This window comes from Artibeus jamaicensis, unplaced genomic scaffold (genome assembly GCF_021234435.1).
Source record: "Artibeus jamaicensis isolate MK-2021 breed Jamaican fruit bat unplaced genomic scaffold, CSHL_Jam_final scaffold_1283, whole genome shotgun sequence".
Lineage (NCBI taxonomy): Eukaryota > Metazoa > Chordata > Mammalia > Chiroptera > Phyllostomidae > Artibeus > Artibeus jamaicensis.
In genome coordinates, this window is record NW_026522028.1 from 725,566 (window position 1) to 750,314 (window position 24,749).

The 24,749-nt window shown below is 36.7% G+C and overlaps 1 protein-coding gene across 1 annotated transcript in view; it reads right to left on the minus strand.

Moving 5' to 3' along the window:
• The window catches only part of CFAP47 (cilia and flagella associated protein 47), a 338,472-nt gene that overhangs the window by 82,751 nt on the left and 230,972 nt on the right, over positions 1 to 24,749 (minus strand). Inside the window, 3 exon segments of the mRNA XM_053655801.1 lie at positions 636 to 730; positions 10,658 to 10,822; positions 21,886 to 21,997. Of these exon segments, the coding sequence (XP_053511776.1) occupies positions 636 to 730; positions 10,658 to 10,822; positions 21,886 to 21,997 (372 nt within the window).

The following is a 24,749-nucleotide window of genomic DNA, read 5'->3' on the forward strand; positions in this document are numbered from 1 at the left end:
AAATCTATCTTTGCATTAAAAAAGATGAAAATAACCTTTATCATGGATTTAAATATTTGAGTACTAACAATAAGGCAATGTAATTGAATGAAAACATAATTGATAACAATTAATACTGTCTTCATGTTTCACTTAAAACTCAATATTTGACTCTTAAAGAATCCTGGACATGGAGTTAGTAACACTTTAATAATTCACATAAGACCATCTTATTTTTAGTTACTGTTATTTGAAATCCTAGCTCTATGTCAGTTGCTCCAAATATGTTTCAAAGTGAAAGGCCTGCTGGTAGCAAATAGGCAGAATCAGTACTAAAAAAGCCTAGAGATGCAATGCTGCTTTTATCGTCCACGTGAGGGCAGGCATGAAGGTGAAGGTTAAGTTTGCTCTAGTAACTCTTGAAACATCCAGGTAGAATGTTAATTGGTGTAGCCACTATAAGGTACCATAGAACTAAAAAATCCTTTTCATAAGCTTTCAAGATATACATGACTGGATTTAAAATGAAAATTGCTATAATCTGAATAGTTGATCCCAACATGAGTAATTAATATGGATATTTTTAGGGATAAGTATAAAATAAAAAGCTTTGCCTGCAAAAAGGCAAACTCTATGAACATTTAATGGGCTCTTACCAAAGCAGTACATGTAATTTCAATAATGTGTACAGGTCCCTCAGGATGGATATGAATTTCAAAATCATACCAGACTCGTAAATTTCTAAAATCACCTGGAAAAAAAAAGCATTTTTTTAAATATAGGCTTTAGAATACCATGTTTAACAGAAAACATGAACAGATATCATTTTCAAACTCTTTTTTTGATGGACTCATTTGTCAAGAGTGTTGAGGGGAGGGTGACAAGGTGATTTCATCACCATTTGGGAAGTGCTAAGAGAAGCTCTATAAAGCACAGCTACTCACGAGCATGCCCAGTAAGACTCTGCCTGGTGCCTGCCCCAGTAACTTATGTTCCCTGCTAAAATAAATGTACGGATGTTTTACTTTTAAGCTAAGGATTAATATTTCAGAAGAAATAATCAGTCCTTTTTCACCATAATTGCCAAAGCACTCAGATACTGCATGCAGAAATGTCCAAATATAGTATTACAATTCACAATCCTGCATTTCCAGTGCCCTAAGAATGTATTCTAAAGACAAAGTCAGGAATACTTCAGGAGATTTCTACTTTCTTGGGACGGTAAAAATGGATTCTAGCAATTTAACCCAAAGAAAGCTGCAGTGGGGTATGTATCAAGTGGAGAGAAAGTTATATGTATAATTGGCTTCTCAATATTGTTTAAAAGTAGCTATTTCTGTTGCTGGTAATATCCCAAGTCACACTTCTAAATTTAGAAATCAGAACCCCAGTGTACCTCAACAGCCCAGAGTAGGAGGGCATGTAATGGCAGCAAACCCAGTTCTTTTCATTTGTTCTCATCTGTTCAGCTTCTCACTTTGCTATTCTCTATTCTCCAGCATTGACCTAGTTTGCAGTGTGAGATATCCTCCAGTTTCAGATAACTGTATGCATTGTCATATCAGTATTCTTATGTTTTAGCTTCTGAGATCAGACGAGATGGGGTGGGTTCAGGGAGGTATGGCCGTAGACTGTATTGTTGTGTTTTAAAGATTCCAAGACCTGATACATTTGACTAAATTATTTAAATAAATCACTAGCCTCTTTGGGCTTCAGTTTCCTCATCTATAAAAATAAGAGGCCCAGGCTAGTGGAATTCTCAGTGTCTTTCTCTTCTGAGATAGTATATTGGTTCTCATTGTATAGCATTATATGGTACTGTACTGTACTGTATTATACTGTGGTGCACTGTAAAGCAATGAATGGCATTTAGTATAGTATACTATATGGCATTGTATCTTATTATATGGTACTTCACTCTTTTGTGTCATATTGTATTGCATTATATTGTATATTGACCTGTCTTAATACTTTAGCTATCAAGAAGCTTACAAAATTAGTGGAGCTGAGAACAATTCAGACATTCAGAGTAAACAGCTAGTGAGAGGAAGAGAGGAGATCTAGGAGCACTTATTATAAATGCTTGTCAGAAGTTCTTGAAGGAAAACTCACCTCCACATTTTGAATTGCTTCCTGTGCTTATTTATTTTATGGACACCTTAAAACCATTAATGTACAAAGATTAAGTTACCAAATTGATCTTGATGTTAGATTACTGAGAAAACCACTGGTCATGTTCCTATTGGCTCTTCCTTCAGTTATATGAAAGGGCTTGAAACGCTTTTAAGACATTTAAACGTGACATCTCACAACAAACCAAATTTCTTAAGATGAAAAGTCTTTCCCTTTCTACCTCATGTATGTTTTATGGATTTTTTTCCAGTGCTTTAGTGTACACTGAACTCATAGAGAAAATAATTCTGTAAATGAAGGGTGTTTGTAACTACAAAGACAGAATGCTCCATGAGTGGGTGAGTGCAAAGAGCAGTAAAATAGTCTGTGAATCTGTAGGGACTATAATAGTCAGGATGCACTAATCCTGTGTGTCTGTATGTACTTTTTAGAAATGGCTCGTTTAATTGGCTAGGAAAGTCCAAAAATCTGTAGGATAAACCAGCAGGCTGGAGACTCAAAGAAGAGTTGTAGTTCAAGTCTGAAGGCACTCACTCTACTGACTGAATTCTTTCTGGCTCAGGGGAGGTCAGCCTTTGTTTTATAACAACCTTCAACTTTTTGGATAAGACCCAGCCACAATATGGAGAGCAATCTGCTTAGTTAAAGTACAGAGATTAAATGTAATTCTCATCCAAAATCACCTTCACAGAAATATCCAGAATAAATGCCTGGCCTAATATCTGGGCACCATGGCCCAGCCAAGTCAACACATAAAATTAACTATCACAGGGACAATAACACTTACTCTTTGTAATTTCTGTGATGATCACATAAAGCAATGTTGTGATGAAGATGATTTAATTCCTACAGTGCTAAAAATGTACATCAAATATGAATTCATTGCTTAGAATGAAATTAGTGATGATGTATTGATAAGAAAAACAACAAAAATAATAAATGTTTAACTGTACAGTTTAAGTATGCTAAAACTTTTTTCTAATTATGAAATCAGTAACATTCACTATAGTAATTTGAGAAATTCACGAAAAGCTTAAAGGACATGGAAATTATTCATCATCTCATAACCAAGAGTACACTACTTCATTTTTATGTATAAAACTTCAGGCTTCATATATCAATAAAGACACACACACACATACACACTGGGATGCACAAATTATATATAATTGATATATCCATATATTCTGCATATGTTTTTCTATAATTCAGAGACTATTCACTATTAACATTTAAGTTTCATCATTAGTCATTAGGGAAATGCAAATTAAAAGCACAATGCAATTTTACACCTGTTAAAGGGTCATCACCCAAAAGACAATATACAACAAATGCTGGTATAGATGTGGAGAAAAGAAAACCTTTGTGCACTGTTGGTAGGATTGTAAATTGCACAACCACTATAGAAAACAGTATGGAGGATCCTCAAAAAATTAAAAATGGACTACCATGTGATCCAGCAATTCTACTCCTGGGAACATAGCCAAAGAAAACAAAACACTAACTGAAAAAGATATCTGCACTTCCATGTTCATAGCAGCTTTATTTACAACAGCCAAGACATGGAAATAACCTACGTGCCCATCAGTGAATGAATGGATAACGAAGTTGTAGCTATATAAATGAAGTTGTGGCTGTATATAAACAACAGAATATTATTCAGCCATAAAAAAGTAGAAAAAAAAGCCTGAGGAAATGCCATGATTTGCGACAGCATGGATGGATCTTGAAGGCATTATGCAAAGTGGATTAAGTCACACAGAAAAAGAGAAATATCTAATAAACAAAGCAACAAACAACAAATGTTGAAGAGTTTGTGGGGAAAAGGGGTCCTTAGTTCACTGTTGGTGGGATTGCAGACTGGTACAACCATTATGGAAAACAGTATGGAATTTTCTCAGAAAAATAAAAATCGACCTGCCTTTTGACCCAGCAATTCCACTGCTAGGATTATATCCCAAGAATCCTAAAACATCAATTTCAAAGAACCTATGCACCACAATGTTCATAGCAGCACAGTTTACAATAGCCAAGAGTTGGAAGCAACCTAGGTGCCCGTCGGTAAATGAATGGATCAAAAAATTGTGGTACATATACACAATGGAATTCTATGCAGCAGAGAGAAAGAAGGAGCTACTACCCTTTGCAACAACATGGATGGAACTGGAAAGCATTACGCTGAGTGAAATAGGCCAGGCATTGAAGGACAAATACCATATGATCTCACCTTTAACAGGAAGCTAAACAACAAAACAAACAAGGAAACAGAATAAAAACAAAGACACTGAAATAGAGAATAAGTGGGCAGCAACTAGAGGGGAGAGGGAAGGGAATTTAAGGGGAAAAATGAGGAGGGATTTTGAGGAACAAGTATGAAAGACACAGGGATGAGGACTGGGGCGGGGAATGGGAGGGAGGTGGGGAGACGGTGCGGGGGGGCTGGGATGGGAGAAATAGACAAAAAACTGTACTTGAAAAATAACTAAATAAAAAAAACTAAATAAAAAAAAAAGAAAAAGACAAATATCTAAAAATCAAGTAAAGGAACAAAAGTCCCACAACACTCATTGAAAAAGAGATCAAACCTGTGGTTACCAAAGGTGAAAGGTGGGAGAAATGGACAGAGGTAGTCAAAAGTAAAAACTTCCAATTATAAGATAAATAAGTACTAGGGAGGTAATGCACAACATGATGACTGTAGTCAGCACTGGTGCGTAATATATGGCAAAGGTGTTGAGAGAGTAAGCCCTAAGAATTCTAAACACAAGTAGATTTTTTTTCCTCTGTTCATTTCTTCTTTATTTTCTGTGTATTGTACCTACATGAGAAGATGGATTTTAGTGGAGCCTATTGTGAGAATCATTTCACAACACATGCAATCTCAATCAAGCCATCATGCCTTATGCCTTAAACTGATATAGTGTTATATGCCAATTATTTCTCAATAAAACTGCAAAAACCATTTATGTGCAGATAATACCTATTCAAAAACATTTAAAAGAAAATTTTAAAATTAGAAAAATAAGTATTGGTTATTCAACATAATAAATTACATAACTTTTTAAATTGATCTTAGAGAGAGAGAGGAAAGGGGAGACAGAAAGAGGGATAGAGACATCTTGTTGCTTCACCTATTTATGCATTAATTGGTTGCTTCTTGTGTGTGCCCTGACAGAGATCAAACCTACAACCTTGGGGTATCAGGACAATGCTCTAACCAACTAAGCTAACTGGCCAGGGCTATAAGGAACATTTTTATATAAAAATATGTGTGCATATCTTTAATTATTTTATTCCAAAAAATTTCTTGGACTGAAATTATTGGATGAAAGGAGATAAACAATTCTTACAAGTTTTAAACATATTGTAAAGGACTTGCACCAAGATGGAGTTGTAGGTGGAAGTACTTTGCCTTCTCACACAACCAAATTTAAAAACAACAAATTTTTAGCAACAAAAACGCAGCCAAACCACAGAAAATTGAACTACATGGAAGTCTGACAACAACGAACCCTTCAGCCAAACCAGTAAGAGGGGCAGAGACAGCAGCAGAGCTGGTCAGGCAGGAAAGATCCACCGGACTGACCCGGGCACATGACCCAGGTGCGCCAGCAGCCGTGGGCAGATCCCAGGTGTGGAGAAGTGGGCGGACCCACTGAGGGCTGACTGTGGTCACACATTCGCGTGAAGATAAAATGGTGAAGGAGCTAGTGGTGGTGAGACAGACTGCGCAGGCCCCAGTGGCGGAGAGCGGCAGAGAGAACCGCCATTGTCCCTCTCTGACCCTGCCCCCACATACAGCGTCACACACCAGGGACCTAGGTGGCCCTGCCCTGGTGAACAACTAAGGCTCCGCTCCTCATACCTAACAGGTATGAACAGATCAAAATATGGCTCGAGAACAACTCAGAGCCCCAGAGCCGATAAATCTAAGCAAGGAAGAAATAGCCAAACTTTCAGATACACAGTTCAAAACACTGGTGATCAGGATGCTCACAGAACTAGTTGATTTTAGTCACAAATTAGAGGAACATGTGAAGGGTAAACTAATTGAAATGAATGTAAATGCACCGGAAACCAATAGTAATGGAAAGGAAACTGGGACTCAAATCAAGGAAGTGGACCAGAAGGAGGAAAAAAAAGACCAAACAGAAAAGGATGAGGAAACAAGAATTCAAAAAACTGAGGAGAGGCTTAGGAACCTTCAGGACATCTTTAAACGTTCCAACATCCGAATTATAGGGGTACCAGAAGGGGAAGAAGAACAGCCATGAATGGAAAACTTATTTGAACAAATAGTAAAGGAGAACTTCTTCAATCTAGCAAAGGATATAGACTTCCAGGAAATCCAGGAAGCTCAGAGAGTCCCAAAGATTTTGGACCCAAAAAGGAATACACCAAGGCACATCACAATTACATTAGCCAAGATTAAAAAGAAGGAGGGAATCCTGGAAGCAGCAAGATCTAAGAGGACAGTCACCTACAAAGGAGTTCCCATCAGACTGTCAGTGAATTTCTCAAAAGAGACCTTACAGGCAAGAAGGGGCTGGAAAGAAGTATTCCAAGTCATGAAATCTAAAGACCTACACCCAAGATTGATCTATCCAGCAAAGCTTTCATTTAGAATGGAAGGGCAGAGAAAGTGCTTCTCAGATAAGATCAAATTCAAGAAGTTCATCATCACCAAGCCCATATTATACGAAATGTTAAAGGGACTTACCTAAGAAAAAGAAGATAAGAAAGATCAACAGTGAAAGGACAACAAACTCACAGTTATTAACAACCACACCTAAAACAAAAGCAAACTAAGAGGACAGCTAGATGAGGAGCAGAACCATAGAAATGAAGATCTCAAGGAGGGTTAGCAACAGGGGAGTGGGAGGAGGAGAAGGGGGGAGAAGGTACAGAAAATAAGTAGCATAGACAGTAGATAGAAAATAGATAGGGGGATAGTAAGAATAGTAGGGGAAATACAGAATCTAAAGAACTTGAGACCTGTGGTCATAAACTAAAGGGGGGGAATGGTGGGGGAGGGGTGTGCAGGGTGGAGGGGAATGAAGGGGGGAAATAGAACAACTGTAATGGCATAATTAATAAAATATATTTTTAAAAAAGAAAATAAATAAATAAACATATTGTAAATGCTCTCTTTAAATTTTTATCAATTGAAATTCCCATTACAATGTACAAGATGATCTCTTTAGGCTTATCATTAATAACTGGGTGTTGCCATTATATTTCAGGTTTCCTTATTTGGAAGGTAAAAAAATTGTTATTTAGGTATTTTCATTTGTTTTTTGTTCCAGCTTTATTGAGGTATAAATTATATATAATTAAGGTGTACCACTTGTTTGATATACATTTTGATCTTTTTACAAAAAAATTTTTAAAGACTATTTATTTATTTATTTATTTTTAGACAGAGGGAAGGGAAGAAGAATGGGAGGGAGAAAAACATCAATGTGTGTTTGCCTCTCCAGTGCCCCCTACTGGGGACCTGACCCACAACCCAGGCATGTGCCCTGACTGGGAACTGAACCAACAAACCTTTGGTTTGCAGGCCGGAGCTCAATCCACTGGGCCACACCAGTCAGGGCTTATATACATTTTGAAATAATCACCACATTCAAACTAATTCACATATCCATCATCTTACAAAATTAGCAACTAAAAAGTTGGAGGAGGTGAAGATACTTAAGATCTACTAAGCAAATTTTAAGCATGCACTATCATATTGTTGGCTATAATTACATTGTTGTACATCAGATCTCCAGAATATACTACTCATTTCACATAACCGAAACTTCCCTAACTGAAAAGAAATATACTGCTGAGCAATGAAAGACATCCATGTTATTACAGGTGATAAAATGGCGAATTGTGTCTAAACAGTGATATGGGAAGGCCTGTCTGAAGAACTGGGGATAACTGTAATGTTACTATATGCATTTTTCCTAGGTCTTAATCTACCTTGTAACCTGTCATCATGCAGTTTAGATTGTTCAAATTAGATAGCATTCCATCTGATTCCATTAATATGACATGACAATATTCTGATTTTCTTTCAAATTCTACTAAGCACTTTTATCTCGTTTACCTTCATGGTTTTTCTGCCCTAGATTTTGATAAGGGTTTAACTTTTAGCATAATCTATCTAGCACAGGCTTCTGTTCTTTGCCTCCCCTGCATGATTTCAACTGGAGAAAGCATTTTCACCTCGTCTCAGCTCAAAATATTCAACTGATGACTAAATATTGCCATGTAAATGGCTTAATATCACATTAAAATCAGGAAATACAAAACTGTGCTAAGCATAATGTCCCAGACTTATTTCTTCTTGCTGAGTTTAAATAAACTACTCCATAATATTACTGCCTCTGCATCTGTTCTGTGTGACCAAGCAGCCTGTAGGGGCCCTGAAGTGACACTAGCCCCTCCAACAAGTGCATAACCTAGAAAACAGCCCAGCTCATAATATACCTCCCATAACCACCCATATGCTAAGTACTCTCCCCAACCTCCCAGGATGATCTCCTTGTGTGCTCATTAGATAAGACCTCCTGGGAAGCTTACCAACATCTCCCTCTTTATGGTTTGAATCAACCAATGTGGCTTTCTAAGTTTTTAAAAAACATTTTATTTATTCATTTCTAGAGAGAGGGGAAAGGAGGGAGAAAGAGAAGGAAATATCAATGTGAGAAAGAGACATCAATAGGTTGCCTTTCAAAAGCACCCCAACCTGGGACCAGGCCCATAATGCAGGTATGTGCCCTGACCAGGAATTGAACCAGCAACCTTTTACATCGTGGGAAGATGCTCAACCAACTGAGACACACCAGGCAAGGCTCTACCAATCTGGCTTTAGTCTGGGAACCCCAAAGCATTCCACCCAAAGACCCTAATAAAGGCATGTCACCAGGTCCTTCCTTCCTCTCTACCTGTACCCTGCTTGTTCTCCCCTTGTCCATAGAGGCCTCTAGAGTACACCCTCCAGGACCTGTGATAAGGAACTTCTCTATTTCACTTTCCCCTGTAGTCATCTGGGGCATTCTGAGTCACCACCATCTGACACCTCTGGGGCTACTTAACAAATCTTAATTTAACAAAGTCAACACACTTCTAAATTTCTATCTTAATATTTTCTTATTCACCAAGATACAACCTTTGCTACATTTTGGAATCAATCCCTTCTTTTTCTTTCTCAATACAGTCATCTAATAGTAGCTTCTAAAATGTTTTCCATGTTCAGTGGTATTTCTGTATCCACGTCACTAACATAAAAGATGTTGCTCTCTTCACTTCAAACACCATTTACTCTTGCAGTGGCCTACCTGGCTCCAACTGCTTTTCCATCTCAAAGCCTAAATATTCAAATATTGCCTAAATATCTCTCTTAATCCATGTACTCTGTGATGGGTAATTGTATATGTCAATTTGGGCTATGGTGTCCAGTGGTTTGGTTAAACACCAGTGTAGATGCTCCTGTGAAAGTGTTTTTTTTTTTCAGTGTGATGAACACTTATATTGATAGACTTTGAGTAAAGGAGATTACCCTCTCTAACGTGGGTGAGCCTCCTCCATTCAGCTGGAGGCCCTCAGAGCAAAACTAAGATTATCTGAAGAAGAAGCAATTCTGAGTTAAGACTGTACCATGGAAAACCTGCCTGAACTTGCAGGCTGCCTGGTGTGGAATCTGGACACGATCCTACAACAGCAACTTGCACCTAATTTCCTACCCTGCTCTCTTGGCCTACAGATGTTGGAATTGCCAGTCTCCACAATCATGTAAGCTGATTCCTTAAAATATCTCCCTTTATAATATATCACATTACATTACATTATAATATTATGGTGGTATCTGTTTCTCTGAAGAATCTGGCTAAATAGAAATTTATTTAATAAATATTTCTTCTTTAAGATACCTTTGCCTCCACAATTTTGCTGCTGTCGATCTATTCTTCTCTACTGCACTCTTATGTCCCTGTTGCTACTCACACATAAGAAAATTCATTCTCTTTATTCTCCCAGAAATCTGCCCTGTCTGTCCCCACACTCTGCTATGTCATTTTCTCTTTAATTTCTAATAAAAATATATGTTTAATAACATGCAAATAAAGTTTTATAATATATGGAGGGGAACCAATAGCATCTACTTTCTTTTGCATGAGGAAGATTGTTATACATCCTATATTGAAAAAAAAGCATATTATGCTGTTAAAATAATACACTCATTAATATTTCATCAGAAATGTACTGCTGTTTTTTGTTTAATAACAGAAAATAACAAGTTTTTCACTTGTGAAAGAGTAGGCTGTCTTTGAGCTGAAGGATCATAATCTATTCATGTTTATAGCAAATCCAATCCAGATATTAAATTACATAAATTTAATACTGAGACAATATAATAAAATTCTGACAAATATATACAATGCACATTGGTATTACAAATATATACAACTCACATTTGTATCATGAATGTAAAGTATCTACTCACAAACCAATTTATGAATACTGGTCATGAAACTCTCCATAATAATAAATTTACCTGGGTCTTCCTCATCAAGTTTTTGGTATATTTCTGACATTGTTTTCCAAAGAACAGGTACTACAGCTTGATTTTGAATTTGCTGTTGATCTTGATCTTGTTCTGGAACTGAGTCATTGTCAGAATCATCATCTTGACCATTTTTAATGAAAAATGCAAGTTCACCTACAACACATAAGTACAAGATGTTGGATCAGTAAGGAATTTGTTTTCTAAAATGAAAGTTAGGTGTCAGATATTAAAGTTGCTCTAGCCCAAAACTAATAAGTGCAAAGTCAAACATAAATTCTAAATTGTAATAGCAGAATTCAATCTGATTGTGGTATAGAATTATTCAGTGGGAAGTTCAAGAGAACTTTTTCAAAATCCCCAATGAAATGATAATTTTGAAGAGCTTTCTTAAGATAATTAAGAAAATGTGACAAACAATAGAACTGTATCAGCTTTCAGAAAACTAAATGAGTGGAGAGTGATTCAACATACAAACACCAATCAGTGGAACATACCACATTAACAGAGGGAAGGAAAAAAAACCACATGATCATCTTGACTAATGAATAAAAAGTATTTGATGAAATTCAAAGGCCTTTCATGATTAAAAAAATTAAAAACTAGGAGAGAACTTCATCAAAATGATAAAGACCATACATGAGAAACCTACAGCTAACATTATACCCAATGGTGGAAAACTCAAAGTATTTTAAGATTGGTACAAGGATGTCCAGTTTTGTCATTTCAATCCAACATAGTACTGGAATTTCTAACCAGAGCAATTATGCGAGACACAGTAGTAAAGACATCTAAATTGGAAAGGCAAAAGTAAAATCATCTCTGTCTACAGTTGATACAATCTTACACATAGAAAATTTTAATGACTCTATACAAAAAAGTGAGAATTAATAAATGCATTCAGCAGTAGAATATGCTAGATACAAAATCAACACACAAAACAAGTTAAATTCCTATGTATTATCAATGAACAATTTGAAAGGAAATTAAGGAAACAATTCTGTTAAAATTGTTATTTAGATAAACCTGCATATGTTAAACAATAGGTGTGCACAGAACAAAAAACCTAATCAATACTTCAAACACTAAGAAATACTCTCAAGAATTAAAAGTATACATTTCAGTTGTCCATTTATTTACTTAGAATATTTTCTTCCTCTAACAACATTATTACATTTTTCTTATTCCTTCACAAAGAGAAATTGGACAAGCATTTTAAAACAATTCAAAAGCCCTATAAGAGTATAACAAGACCATATATTACAGACCAAGATGAGAAATTAAATATATATACCTTTACAAAAAGGAAATGGATGATGAGAACTATGGGATTACAGGTCTATTTAGTAGTTTATGTTTTCATTGAAAGGACACTTAATGTATCTTACTCAGAACTAGTCACTAATTTTTACTTAATGTTTCTTGAGAAAAACATGTTTCTTGGCAATGGAATTATAACTTTATTTCTAAAAATTACATTTTAAAGTTTCATCTTTATTTTTGGTTATCACTTAGCTACAGTAGAAGACACAAGTAGTCAAATGAACCAGCAATGAACCACCAAACCAAATGCAGTAAGTACTGACTATGAGAAGAATATGTGTCTCAAAAGATAACTCTTCCACAGTATATGTACATGTGCTTACTTTGTTCCCTATACTCCTCTGTTCTGATCCAAAAGGGGACAAGAGTAAAGAAAAGCTCGATTGTTGGTGCTTGAGTTTCTCAGAGTGACAGGAAAATTATTAGATAGCTTTGGAAACACTATATGTACAACAAAAATAATAGCAGTGAGCAAAAGCAGCTATCTAAGATTTAATAAAGATTCTCAGTTTGTCTGAAGAGAGAGTTACAAAAAATTCTAATAGGAATAATAATTATAGCAATTATACTTTCAATAGCTTAAGCTTGTATTTTGACAAATGAAGTTTTTTTATCTGCTAAATACTTTGAGTGGCTAGTTTTTCAAAATGCTGTTTTAACAATCAAGAAAATAAACATTTTCAATATACAGGCCATTTTCTAAAATTAGGAATAGTTTTTCTCTAATTTCACATTATCTTGTGAAATGTGAATATAAGACTCAAGTTTAAAGAATGAGCAAAGCTATTTTATATTGATGGTTTTTCTTTGGTAAATAATGAAAAACTGCCCTGGCTGGTGTAGCTCAGTGGATTGAGCGTGGGCCTGCGAACCAAAGGATCGCAGTTCCATTCCCAGTCAGGGCACATGCCTGGGTTGCAGGCCAGTTCCTGGCAATGGATGCACAAGAGGCAACCATACATTGATATTTCTCTTCCTTTCGTTTTCCCTTCCCCTCTAAAGATAAATAAATAAAATCTTTTAAAAAAATAATGCAAAACCATTTATTGAATGCTCACTCTATGCTCTGCATATGCTAAATGCCTCTCATTCATTATCTATTTAACTCCTTTCATAGACATGAGTTAATTAATGATTAGACTTATTTTAAAGCTGAGCAACCTGGGCTGTAGAGAAGGTTGGCAACTTACTCCAGGTCACAAAGGTCATTAGTAGCAAAGGCATATATATTTTCCTGACACAGAGTAGGGGAAATGGTACATTAAGTTATGTCTAAATATCACCAAATATACCACAGAATAAACAGCTTTCTGATTGACAAAATAGCAAAATCACTCATGCTTCTAAAACATTTAATTTGATCTAAAGCAATAGGTCTCAGATACTGCTCAATGATCACCTGAACTATTTTATCCCTTAGAAAACCTCCTAAAATAAGTCTCCATGGCAACAGTTAAACTTGACAAAGTTTTGACCTCTTTGCACTTGGGTCCCTCACACCCACCCCGTTCCTTGCACTGGCTTCATGCTTCACCACTGACTATAGCTGATGAGGTACACTGTTAAGAAAAACATCTGTAGGGCTGAGCTTTTGTCAACTTGTGAATATCTTGGAGGAACATCCATTTCATCAAAAAGTTTTTTCATAAGTATTTGGGCCATGCACATTATATTACACATGAGCAAATGAATTTCCATTGCTTTGTTTCTCTAATATCCTATCCTACAAAATCTGAGTAGCAAGACTAAAGATGAAAGTCTATGGAATCTCTTGCTAACCACCCCCTTACTTCTATTTTTTTATTTCTTTAACCTCAAATCTAACTCTCTTATTTCTCCTTCAAAAGCAAAGTGGAAAAATAAAATTATGTTCAGGGGTGTCCAACCTGTGGCCCGCAGGCCCCATGCGGCTCAGGATGGCTATGAATGTGGCCCAACACAAAACTGTAAATTTACTTAAAATGTTATGGGAATTTTTTGTGTGTGATTATGTGCCACAATGTATTTAAATGTGTGGCCCAGGACAACTCTTCTTCCTCCAGTGTGGCCCAGAGACACCAAAAGTTGGACACCCCTGATTGTAAATGATAAAGAACAGAGATTTAAAAAATTTCAAAACAAAAACAAAACCAGTGCTGTGGCCACATCTGTCTTTATTCTGTGTATCATATAGCTCAACTCCCATTCTTTTTAATCTCCTAACTTTTATGATAAAATGTACACAACTGACCCTTGAACAACACAGGGCTTTAGAGTGCCAAACCCCTGCACAGACAACGATCCAAGGGAGAAGGAGGGGGGAGGAGAGATACAAAAGTGTTATCTTCTCAATAACAATGTTATATACATCTTGCATAGTGCAAATTTCTAATATAAAGATTTTCACCAGAATATCATAGGTGAATTAATCAGCCACTAGAGCCTTCTTCCAAAACCAACCTGAATTTATATTCAATAGAGCATCTACAGCCTGCCTTGCACTCCCAGGGAGAACTAACATACATGCAAGAATTCCCAGGGTGCCTTGTGCTGATGAAATATGGGCCTCATGGCAAACCCTGGAATCATAGGGGTGCCTTTCTCCAGCTCAACAGAGCTTATGCAGTTTTCTAATGTTTACTCTCCTCCAAGTCTGTAAATCTTCCTTGACCATACTATTACTCACTAATAAATAAGTTAAAAAATATTTTAGAAACAATTACAGTTTTATAATGTATTGCTTCTTCCATTCAATGCTGACTAGATACCTGCTGCTGTATGCCAGGTGTTGGTCTGGGGGCCAATGCTGGCCTGGCAGTCAAAGGATTGAGCACCCCTGTATAAAGGCAGAAAAAGCGGTATGTGCCATCATGATACAGGGTGCAGCCAAGGTGAGGGGCCCAAAAAAAGATTTGGGATGGTGTCCAGAACTCAAAGTGTATAGGAATATTGGAGAGACATATAAGATGTCCTCACCCCTTCCCCCTGCAGGTGTGAGTTGGGGGAAGGGACACATGGAGCAGGAACATGCAGGGCTGTTTTGTATAGCCACAGCGTTGCAGCTAATACATGGCATGGTCATTTAACATATCTATAACCTTTGGCGGTCACTTGGATATGTTAAATGGCTGTGGCCAGGCTTGGAGCTAGGGGGATGAAGTCACTTCCCCCAAGATGTAACTGGGGGCAGGTCCCCCAAGTTACAGTGCCTGCGTGGGAGCTTGGAGAAGATTGGCTCCAGGACATGGGGCCATACCAGCCCAGACTCATGATGGCAGCCCAGTAAACTGGTAATAATACAGAAATATTGGCAGGTATAACTGATCATGGGAGGAGTCAGAAATAGGGGTACAGAGGAAGACTGGCGCGAGGATTTAAAACCCAGACACGGCAGCCATTGAAGGGGGCAGCCGCGTGGTTTCAGTAAATTAAGGGTCCCTCTTGGCCAGGTGAGGGGAGAGCCATGCGGTTTTGGGTAGCGTGAGGACCCCCTCTTGGTGAGGTGAAAGAGGAAGCCATGTGGTTTTGGCAGGGTGCAGACCCCCTCTTTCCCAGGTGAAAGGGAAAACCATGCAGCTTTGCCAGAATGGAGATCCCTGCAGCCAGGTGAAGAAGAAAGACATGTGCTTTTGGTGGAGTGTGGACCCCTGCAGCTTTGGTAGAAGAGGCCCACGCAGCTTTGGGGTGCCCCCTTTGGCCACGTGGCCTGGAAAGCAGGAGAGACTTGACTGAAACTGGGTACAAAGAACTCTTGCCAGTGGATCATGAGAGGGTGCCATATGACTTTTGGAATAACTAGAGAGAGAGATCCTGCCTGCATGGTGACACGGCTGACGGTACCGGCGGCCTGCAACACAGACGTGTGCTCTTTTCCTGATTTACGGTACCCGGAGTTGGGACAGTGGGAGAAGTGAGAGCTGTGTGTGTGTAGGTGTACAACCTAAAGGACTTTGATATTTTAGTGGAGGCGTTAGGCCTGAATAGCATTAAAGAAACATTTCGTTTCCTTTTCACAATCTCTGGCATTGAGAGATGTCTTTCCAATTGGCGGCAGACAGAAGAGCATAGTAGATGTTAGTATTCTGTCCTCTGAAGGGGACCCTGCTGTTCTGTAGCAGTTTTTGGCATCCCTAGGTGGGCCAAATATTGCCCCCCCCCACCTCTGTTTGGTAACAATCACTCACTGATCTGTTAACACAAAAGAACTGATCTCCAGCCAATCATCTGAGTGCAACTTGAGAAAAGAATTAATACTTATTTTGATTCAGGGTTCAGGGGCAGAAAGAAAAGGTTTAGTGCTCACAAGCCCTCAAGGTAACACCATCCTGACTGCGGCTAAAGCCAAGAGGAAACATCAGAGCATGGCCTACCTGGGAAAGCAGAGATGGTAAAAGCAAAGAGAAAAGCCCAAAGAAGTATGAGAGGCGCAAGCAAAACTGCTTTGTTCTCTCCCCAGTGCCTCAAGGCCTTGCTTTTGCAAACCATTTCATTCACCTACAAGTGAATGAAAATGCTTTACAGCCACCAATACTTGTTTTGAAAGACCAGTGGCATCTGACTGGTTTGTATGCGAGTACAACCAGGCAGCAGTCCACAATGATGGTGGGAATAAGTCAGCAAGATCCAAATTTATTTTCAGCCAAGTTTTTCATGGTGCCCTCCTTGGCATATTCACTGAGACAAAGCAGGACAGAGTGGGGACAAAAGAAGCCCCCAATTCCCCCCATATGCCTATATGGTGTTAGCAAATTAAAAAAAAAAGGGAGTTAGTGTACTAAATAAGAGTAATAAACATTAATTGAGTACCTACTAGATAAGCACTTTTCATACACTCCCATTCAATGCCCATAACCACCCCAAAAGGGTTAAATATTGTTAATACAAAAAATAAAGCTTCTACTTCAGACAAAAGGACATTTCATTGCACATTTCACTACTACAAATAAGCAAAAGCCATTATTACAGTTGTATAATTTGTTACTTACTAATCCTGTAATGATGGAAAGTAATATTAGCTTTTTTGCATTCTAATATTTACCCAAAACAAAAAGGTTGCTTTCTGGCTATTAAGGAGAGAACTTGCCACCATGTTTTAATGCATTCAGTCATTAACACATTATTTCTGCCATACCTTCACACAGTGTTTTTGTTTGTTTGTTTTCCTTTGCAGTTCTGTATTTTCATATCCAGGCTGACTGATTCACTATTTTTCCATTTTTCTAATGTTGCTTGATGTAGAATGATAATTTTGAAATCAAGGTAAAACTTGGCTTTGCCTCCCTAACTAGTAAATCTAGCCTACAGATGGTTCCTCTCTCACAGTTAATGGTATCACCGGCCTTAGAGCTGCTTAGTATCCAAAGTATTGCACAGTTTACTCTCCTTTTCCCCTTATCTCTCCACATTCAACTTTCATCAAATGCAGCTGCAGTGGACATTCTGCAGCATCAGTCATATCTGTTTTCAGAAATGAAGGACTTATTTCTGTAGCTACTAAGAATGATGCTGGAAGATGACCATTAATCAGGTAAGCCCTCTTTAGGAATCGCCTTGCTTAAAAGAAGGAAGCTTTGTCCAAGGTCAAACCTCTTTCTACATGTGCCCATTTTCAATGACTTACCAACACAGCAGTATCAAAGGCCCAGTCCTCTTCTCTCAACTTGGGGCAATTCTGAAAGGCCATCTTAGCTTCAGAGGCCTCCATGAGTTGAATGAACCCATCACTGGGCTCATATGGAAGCTCAGCTTCCCTCTGTGGCCAACATACTTTTTTAACTTTCCTTTCACAAGTATTGATCACAACACATTTTGCCAATAAATGTCCTGAATGCTAATCTTCCATCTCAGAGTTTGACTCCCTGGAAATCCAAGCTGTTCAAGCATCGTTTTCCTTTTTTATTTCTCTTAAAAGTGCCCTTCTGTTTTTTATTCCACTATCACTGGCTGAGTTGGGTATTTCCCTACTCTCATATAAGAAAGGTCAATCCTAGCTTTCTGTTCCATGGCCAGATGGGCATTCAAATTTGAAGTTCTACACAGGCACACTTGAAACCCAATTGCAAGTCACTGCAATTTTCACTGATGTAAAAATTCCAGATCCATCCATTTCTCAAAATTTTTACCTACTGATCAATATGCTACCACACTCACTAGAGTACATACTCCCAGTATCCCATGAAAATCCCCTCTGCTGAGAGATCCTTTACACACCAGTGGTTCCATATGATTCTTTTTCAGTGGGGACTCACTGCCCAAAGAGCAAACTTGAATCAAGGATGGACAGGAGTTAGTGAACGAATGCCCCGACCTCCTTGCCCTTTGGTGTGACATTTCTCTCAGAAGGTTCCCAGTGAGGTTCCCCATGTCTCAGGGGTAATCTGATATCTGGCTTACTTTTTATTGACTTTCTCCCTTCAGCATCTTACAGTAAGTCATCACTGAATACCATTGATAGGTTCTGCAACTTTAAGTGGAACAACATATAACAAAAACAGTATTACCATAGGCTAATTGATATAAACAGGAGAAATATCCTTATGGCAGAGCATCAATGTTATAACAAAAGGACTAACATTGAATAGAACCATGTTATTTGAGGACCTGCCATAGTTCCCCATTTTCTTAGAGGGCTTCCTGTGATCAAATAAACTGCTCTCAAATAAACTGCTTGCGATTAAATCTTTTTCTCAGGCTTTGCTTCTGGGAAAAAACACAAGCTAATCTTAAGAATTGATCAAAGAGATATTGCTAAAGTCTGCAAAACAAGCTCCCAGATATGATAGCCCTCTCTCACCCTGCCCCTCATGTCTCTCATGTATTACCTCCAGATTTCTCTTTCTGAAAAGTTGATTCAGGTCTCTCAGTAATCCTCAATGGCTCCCAGTGAAATAAGAAGTAAAACAAAACTCTGTCCAACAAAGTCTGCTTGTGTTTCTAACTGTATGTCACTCTGCCTTCCTGCTGCACACACACAGTCCAGACACACTGTTCTATTCATTAATTACAGAAAGTGTCTTCTCTGTGTTTACAATATGATTGTTTCCTCTGCTGGAATGCCATCCCCACCAATGGGCTGATAAATCTTAGCTCACCCTTTGAGGTCCAGATCAAAGCCATTATCCCTTAAGAACTCCTCTAAGACTCCTATTGTTAGGTAAGAGTCTTAATAATAAATATTTCCCACTACAACACTCCCCAGTGCTATACATACACTTTGAGTACATCAGAGTGCATCTTGTACTGAGATGATTTATGGATATCGATTTCCATTAACCAGATGGAACTCTTAGGACTCAAAAAGATGTATCATCTATTTTAGTATCCAGTGGGAAGATTAAAAATAATGAATAAGCCTACATTTCAGCTCTGACCAATCGGGGAGAATATAGTATCAAAATCCTGTGGCATCATGATGTGTTTAAAGCTTTAGCTGCTGCTCGATTGTCAAGAAGTCCAGGGGTGCAGGGGAGGAGCTACAATAGTTAGAATGGCAAGAGTTGTGTTATAGCAGAGCTCAATTGAATATTCGCCAACCTATAAGGAAAAGCATCTATTATAGTATTTTACCAGAGCATAACTGGTTGAATGTCAGTTTTGTTCATAACTACAATGCTTATCAGGGCTTCCCCAATTACAGACTTTTTGGGAATAATTGTTATATAATAAAAACAGAATTGAAAATTACCACAAAGTGATCTTTTAAAGACCACTGATACACACTGATATACTTCTTTCAACAGCACAAATAGGAACATTCTCATATACTTTCTAGTCTACTTTTCTTTATATTCTATCAGATTAACAGCTGTTCAGAAGGAATTACATTTGCACTACTTAAAATATCGTTGATGTCTTCTGATAGTAACGTCAATAAAAATGGGATTAGCCTTCTTTACAGGCTCAGTTTCTCCACATCACAATGGCAACATTAATTCAATTCTAAGGGATCACCCTGGGAAGAACAATTATGATAATATTTTGCAAGTATTTTTCAAAATAATGAAGCCTGCAAAATCTCTTTGTAACCAGCAACAGTTGTTAATTTATCCTCACTTTACAACATACCCTGAGTTGCCTTTCATGTCCCCACGTTCCTCTGGCTAATGGCCTTCAAACTAACACAGGAAGAATCCGTATCTGATTAGTGAAACTATGTATTGAAATTTTATGGCCTCAGAAATGCTGCCAAATCCAACAAAAAAAATTACTATATGAAGAAACACATTAAGTCTGATTATTTAATTTTTCTTAGCTTCATTTCTATAACTTTAAGAGTCTGATTCAGAGACTAGGGTCTTTGTTTTGTTTAAGGTAGTCATAAACATTGCTAATTCAACAACGGTCCAGTTTGAGGTTTCTCTTATGTTCCTTCTCAGACATAGAACTCACTGCCTTTTATACAAAATGAAACTGAGATTTATTTCATTTATCAAAAATAATGGCAAAGAGTTAAAATCCTAAAACTAAAAAAAAACACATTAGAATTAGCATTTGAAGATTAAAATGAAAGTGAAATTTATATTTCTTAAAACCAATTTTAACCTGAATTACAAAAATATGACAAAATATGGTACTTCACTGAAATGCTTGGAATACGCTCACTATAGCTCAAGATCTACCTATCACGTGGAGAATTATTAATGGGCTTTGTAAAGCCAAATGTCTGCAAAGTGATGGGGAGGTTTCTAAAGATGCTAATAACTACGCCGGTGGTGAAATCTGAGGTCAAGCAGAGTGTGGGGATGGGCAGGTTGGTTCTTCCCTCACAGCACAGTCTATTACAGTGGTAGTAACTGGGTCATTGTTTGCCATTCTCAAATTTCCCTTCTGCTTGTTAATGGGATTGCCATCCAGTCTACTCTACACTTTCTTCTTTGGTGTAGCTTTCTATAACTTCTATGCTAGATATAGACCCTCTCCTAAAACATTCTTTATTGAGGCAAGCAGGGATGAGAGGCTAGTTCTATACTGGAAGCATACAAGATTGCTACTGGGTGTATGCTTTCTATACGTCTAACTAGTATCTGTATACCTACATTACAATGATTTCCTCAGCAGGATCCAACCACCATGGGGCATTTAATTTTCTTCCAAATAGGATATCTTATCCCTTTGATGAGTCACAGCCCCTCTGTCCTTCCATATTACTCTTTTTTTTTTTTGCAATGTTTTTCAAATATATTTTTTCTAAATATTTTCTACATTTTTCCAAATTTCATACCACTCATCTAATTGTATTACATTTTAGGTGATGAACAAACAACATAATTACCACTGGTGTATTAATTGAGAACTTTTACATATAAATCCATTTATACAAGGTGGACACGCATTGAAGGACAAATTCCATATTACTCTTGTATACTTTTCACCACCTCTCCCTGAAAAAGCTTATAAGACTAACCTTTACCCCCATTTCCAAGCAAGCAATTCTGCTCAGGGACCACCAGGGTAATTTGTATAAATGAATGCTTTGCTAGACACACACTAAGAAAACTTCATATCTACCAAAGATTTTAACTTATTGTTCACGTATCAATTAAGTGCATGTATGTTTTAATTATATCTAGTCCTATAAACAGACATTCTCATAGGACACTGTCTGGCGCATAAATTGGTATAACTATTTGAAAGTATCACAGTTTTAAATGTCAATTCCCTCAATTAAATATTTCTATTTTTAAGAATTTGCCCCACAAATAAATTCCAATAAATGGCCAAGAAATCATAGCACTAGACATAAAATGTGGGCCCCAAAGCTCTGATTATTTAGAAAGGTAATGACTGAAATGGAAAACTTCCATTTCCCTCTGGGTCAATTATTAGAATGGGAAAAAGTAAATGACATTTTTATATCTTCTGTTCACATATCTGTACTACTGTGATAGTTAAAAATATTTTATTAATGGTTTGGTTACCTCTGAATATTCCACTTTTCAAAGACTTTATGTGTACAACATATGGAACGCTATCAGCAGGCTCTATGGTGATCTGTTTTTTTCCCCACAGCATTGGAAGATTTGAAGATACCTGGAAAAGAGAATTCAAAACCAAGAATTATATATCAATATTTACATGAAATCAGTATAACAAGCGAAAAGCATAGGAAAAATGGAATTTAAACACATTCGTTAACACTATTCATTTTTAAATAAAAAGCAAGCCAAAAATGTTACCTACAATAAAAGAAAAATAGGGGACCTATGAAAAAATAGACCGAAAAAGATTCTTACAAAACACAATGTTTATTTTCTGTGGCTACTTGTAGCAAGATCCACTGATGCTTGGACAATCTAGATATCTTTTATAGACCATTTCTCTATGCAATTCAATGTATACAGGATGAACCATTTCAATGAATTTCTACACCAATATAAATAGAGCATATAAAGAATATTTAAGCAACATATGTGCACAACTATAGCTAAACCCAACTTTCAGCACACTGAGTATTTATATCTTGCCACCCTCCACTGCCCAAACACTAATCTATTTTGGGTCTACAAATTTGCCTATTCTGAACAATCCACAGAAAAGAAATCATACAATATGTGGTCTTTTCTGACTAGCTTTTTTCACTTAGCCTAGTGTTTTCAAGGTTCATCTATATTATGATACATATCAGTACATCATTTATTGATAAATGGTATTAAATTATACAATATGGCATATCATATATATTCAGTCATAAGTTGATGAAAGTTTGAGTTGTGTCCATTTTTGTCTATTATAAACAATGCTGTTATGAAAATATGTACAAGTTTTTGAGTGCACATAGATTTTCATTTCTTACAGACATACATCTTGGAGTAGAACTGCTCAGGCATATGATAACTCAAATGTTAAAGCTTTTGAGTTACAGCCTTCTGAAACTGGTTACCAAAATGGCTATTTCATTTTTCTTTCCCACCAACAAAGGGTGATGGTTCCTGTTTTGCTGCATCTTCTCTCAAAGAGTTCATTATCTGTTATTTTGATTATAGCTATCTTAGTGGAGTGGTACCTCACTGTGATTTCCATTTCCATTTTCTTAATGACTAATAACATGGAATATATTTTCACCTGCCTATTGCTCATTTGCATGTACTCTTTGTAGAAATGTCTATTCAAATTCTTTGAAAATTTTCCAAACTGCATTACTTGTCATTTTATTCTTGATCTTTACATACTTCAGAAATAAGCCCTCTTTGGCTGGTGTGGCTCAGTGGATTGAGTGCTGGCCTGTGAACCAAAGGGTCACTGGTTCGATTCCCAGTCAGGGCACATGCCTGGGTTGCAAGCCATGTCCCCAGCAGGGGGCACACCAGAAAGACAATCACACATTGATGTTTACTTCCCTCTCTAAAAATAAATAAATAAATAAAAATCTTTTTTTAAAAAAGGAAAGAAGGCCCTCATCAGATATATAGTATGTGGATATTTTCTCTCTTTTTTTCTGGTTTGATGTTTCACTTTCTTCAAGGCATCATTTAAAGCACAATCATTCTAACTTTGAAGTACAATTTACTTATTGTTTTGTCACTTGTGTTTTTGGTGTCATACTAAAAAATAATTACTTAGCCTAACCCATGGTCATGAAGATTTACTGCTATATTTTCTTCTATGATATTTAGTTATATCCATTCAATTTTGGTCTATGATCCACTTTGAGTTAACTTTTACACATGGTATGATTTAGGGGTCCAAATTCATTCTTTTGTATGTGACTATGCAATTGTCTCAGCACCATTTTTTAAACACACTTTTCTGTTTCATTGAATTCTCCTGGTATCTTTGTCAAAAATTGATTAACTACTATTATAAGGATTTATTTCCAGACATTCTATTCTATTCTATTCCATTTATCTACACATCTACCTTATGCCACTATCACATTTTCTTTATTAATATAGTTTTGCAGTTAAGGGTTTGTAGTAAGTTTTAGAATTAGGAAGTATGAGTCATCATTTTTTTCCTTATTTCACAAGATTGCTTTCTTTATTCTATGTGTCTTATATTTCTATGTGAATTTTAGGATTACCTTTACAAATTATGCAAAAATGTCAGTTAGGATTTTGATATTGTATTGAATCTGTATATCCACTTGGGTAAAAATGTCAGCATAACAATATTAAGTCTTCTGATCCATGATCACAGGATATATTTCTATTGATTGGAAATCTCTTTAATTTCATTCAATAATGTTTTGTAATTTTCAATGTAGAAGTTTTGCCCTTAATTTGCCAAACTTGCCCCTAATCATTTTTATTATTGCTGATGCTATTGTAAATATTAATTTCACTTTGGACTGTTTATTGTGAATATATAAATGGTAGAATTTTTTATATTGATCTTATATCCTGCAAATCTTCTGAACTTATGTATTAATTTTCATAGCATATTTAGAGAATTTCTTATACTTTTCTACTTACAGAATTATGATATCTACAAAGAGATATTCTTCCTTTTCAATGTAGATGCCTTTTATTTCTTGTTCTGAACTAATTACACTAGCTAATCCATTCTAGTATAATGCTCAACAAAAGTGGCAAGAGTGGAAATCCTTATCTTGTTCCTAACCATATGGAAAAATCATTCAATGTTTTCTTATTAAGTATTATGTTAGTTGTGGGACTTTCATAGATGCCCTTTAGCATATTTCAAGAACACATGGAATATTCTCCAGGACAGATTATGTCTTTGGACATAAAATAAGCCTCAATAAATTTATAAGGACTGGCATCATACGTAGTGTTTTAACAATAATGGAACTAGAAATACAAAATTAAAAAAAGTTGGGAAA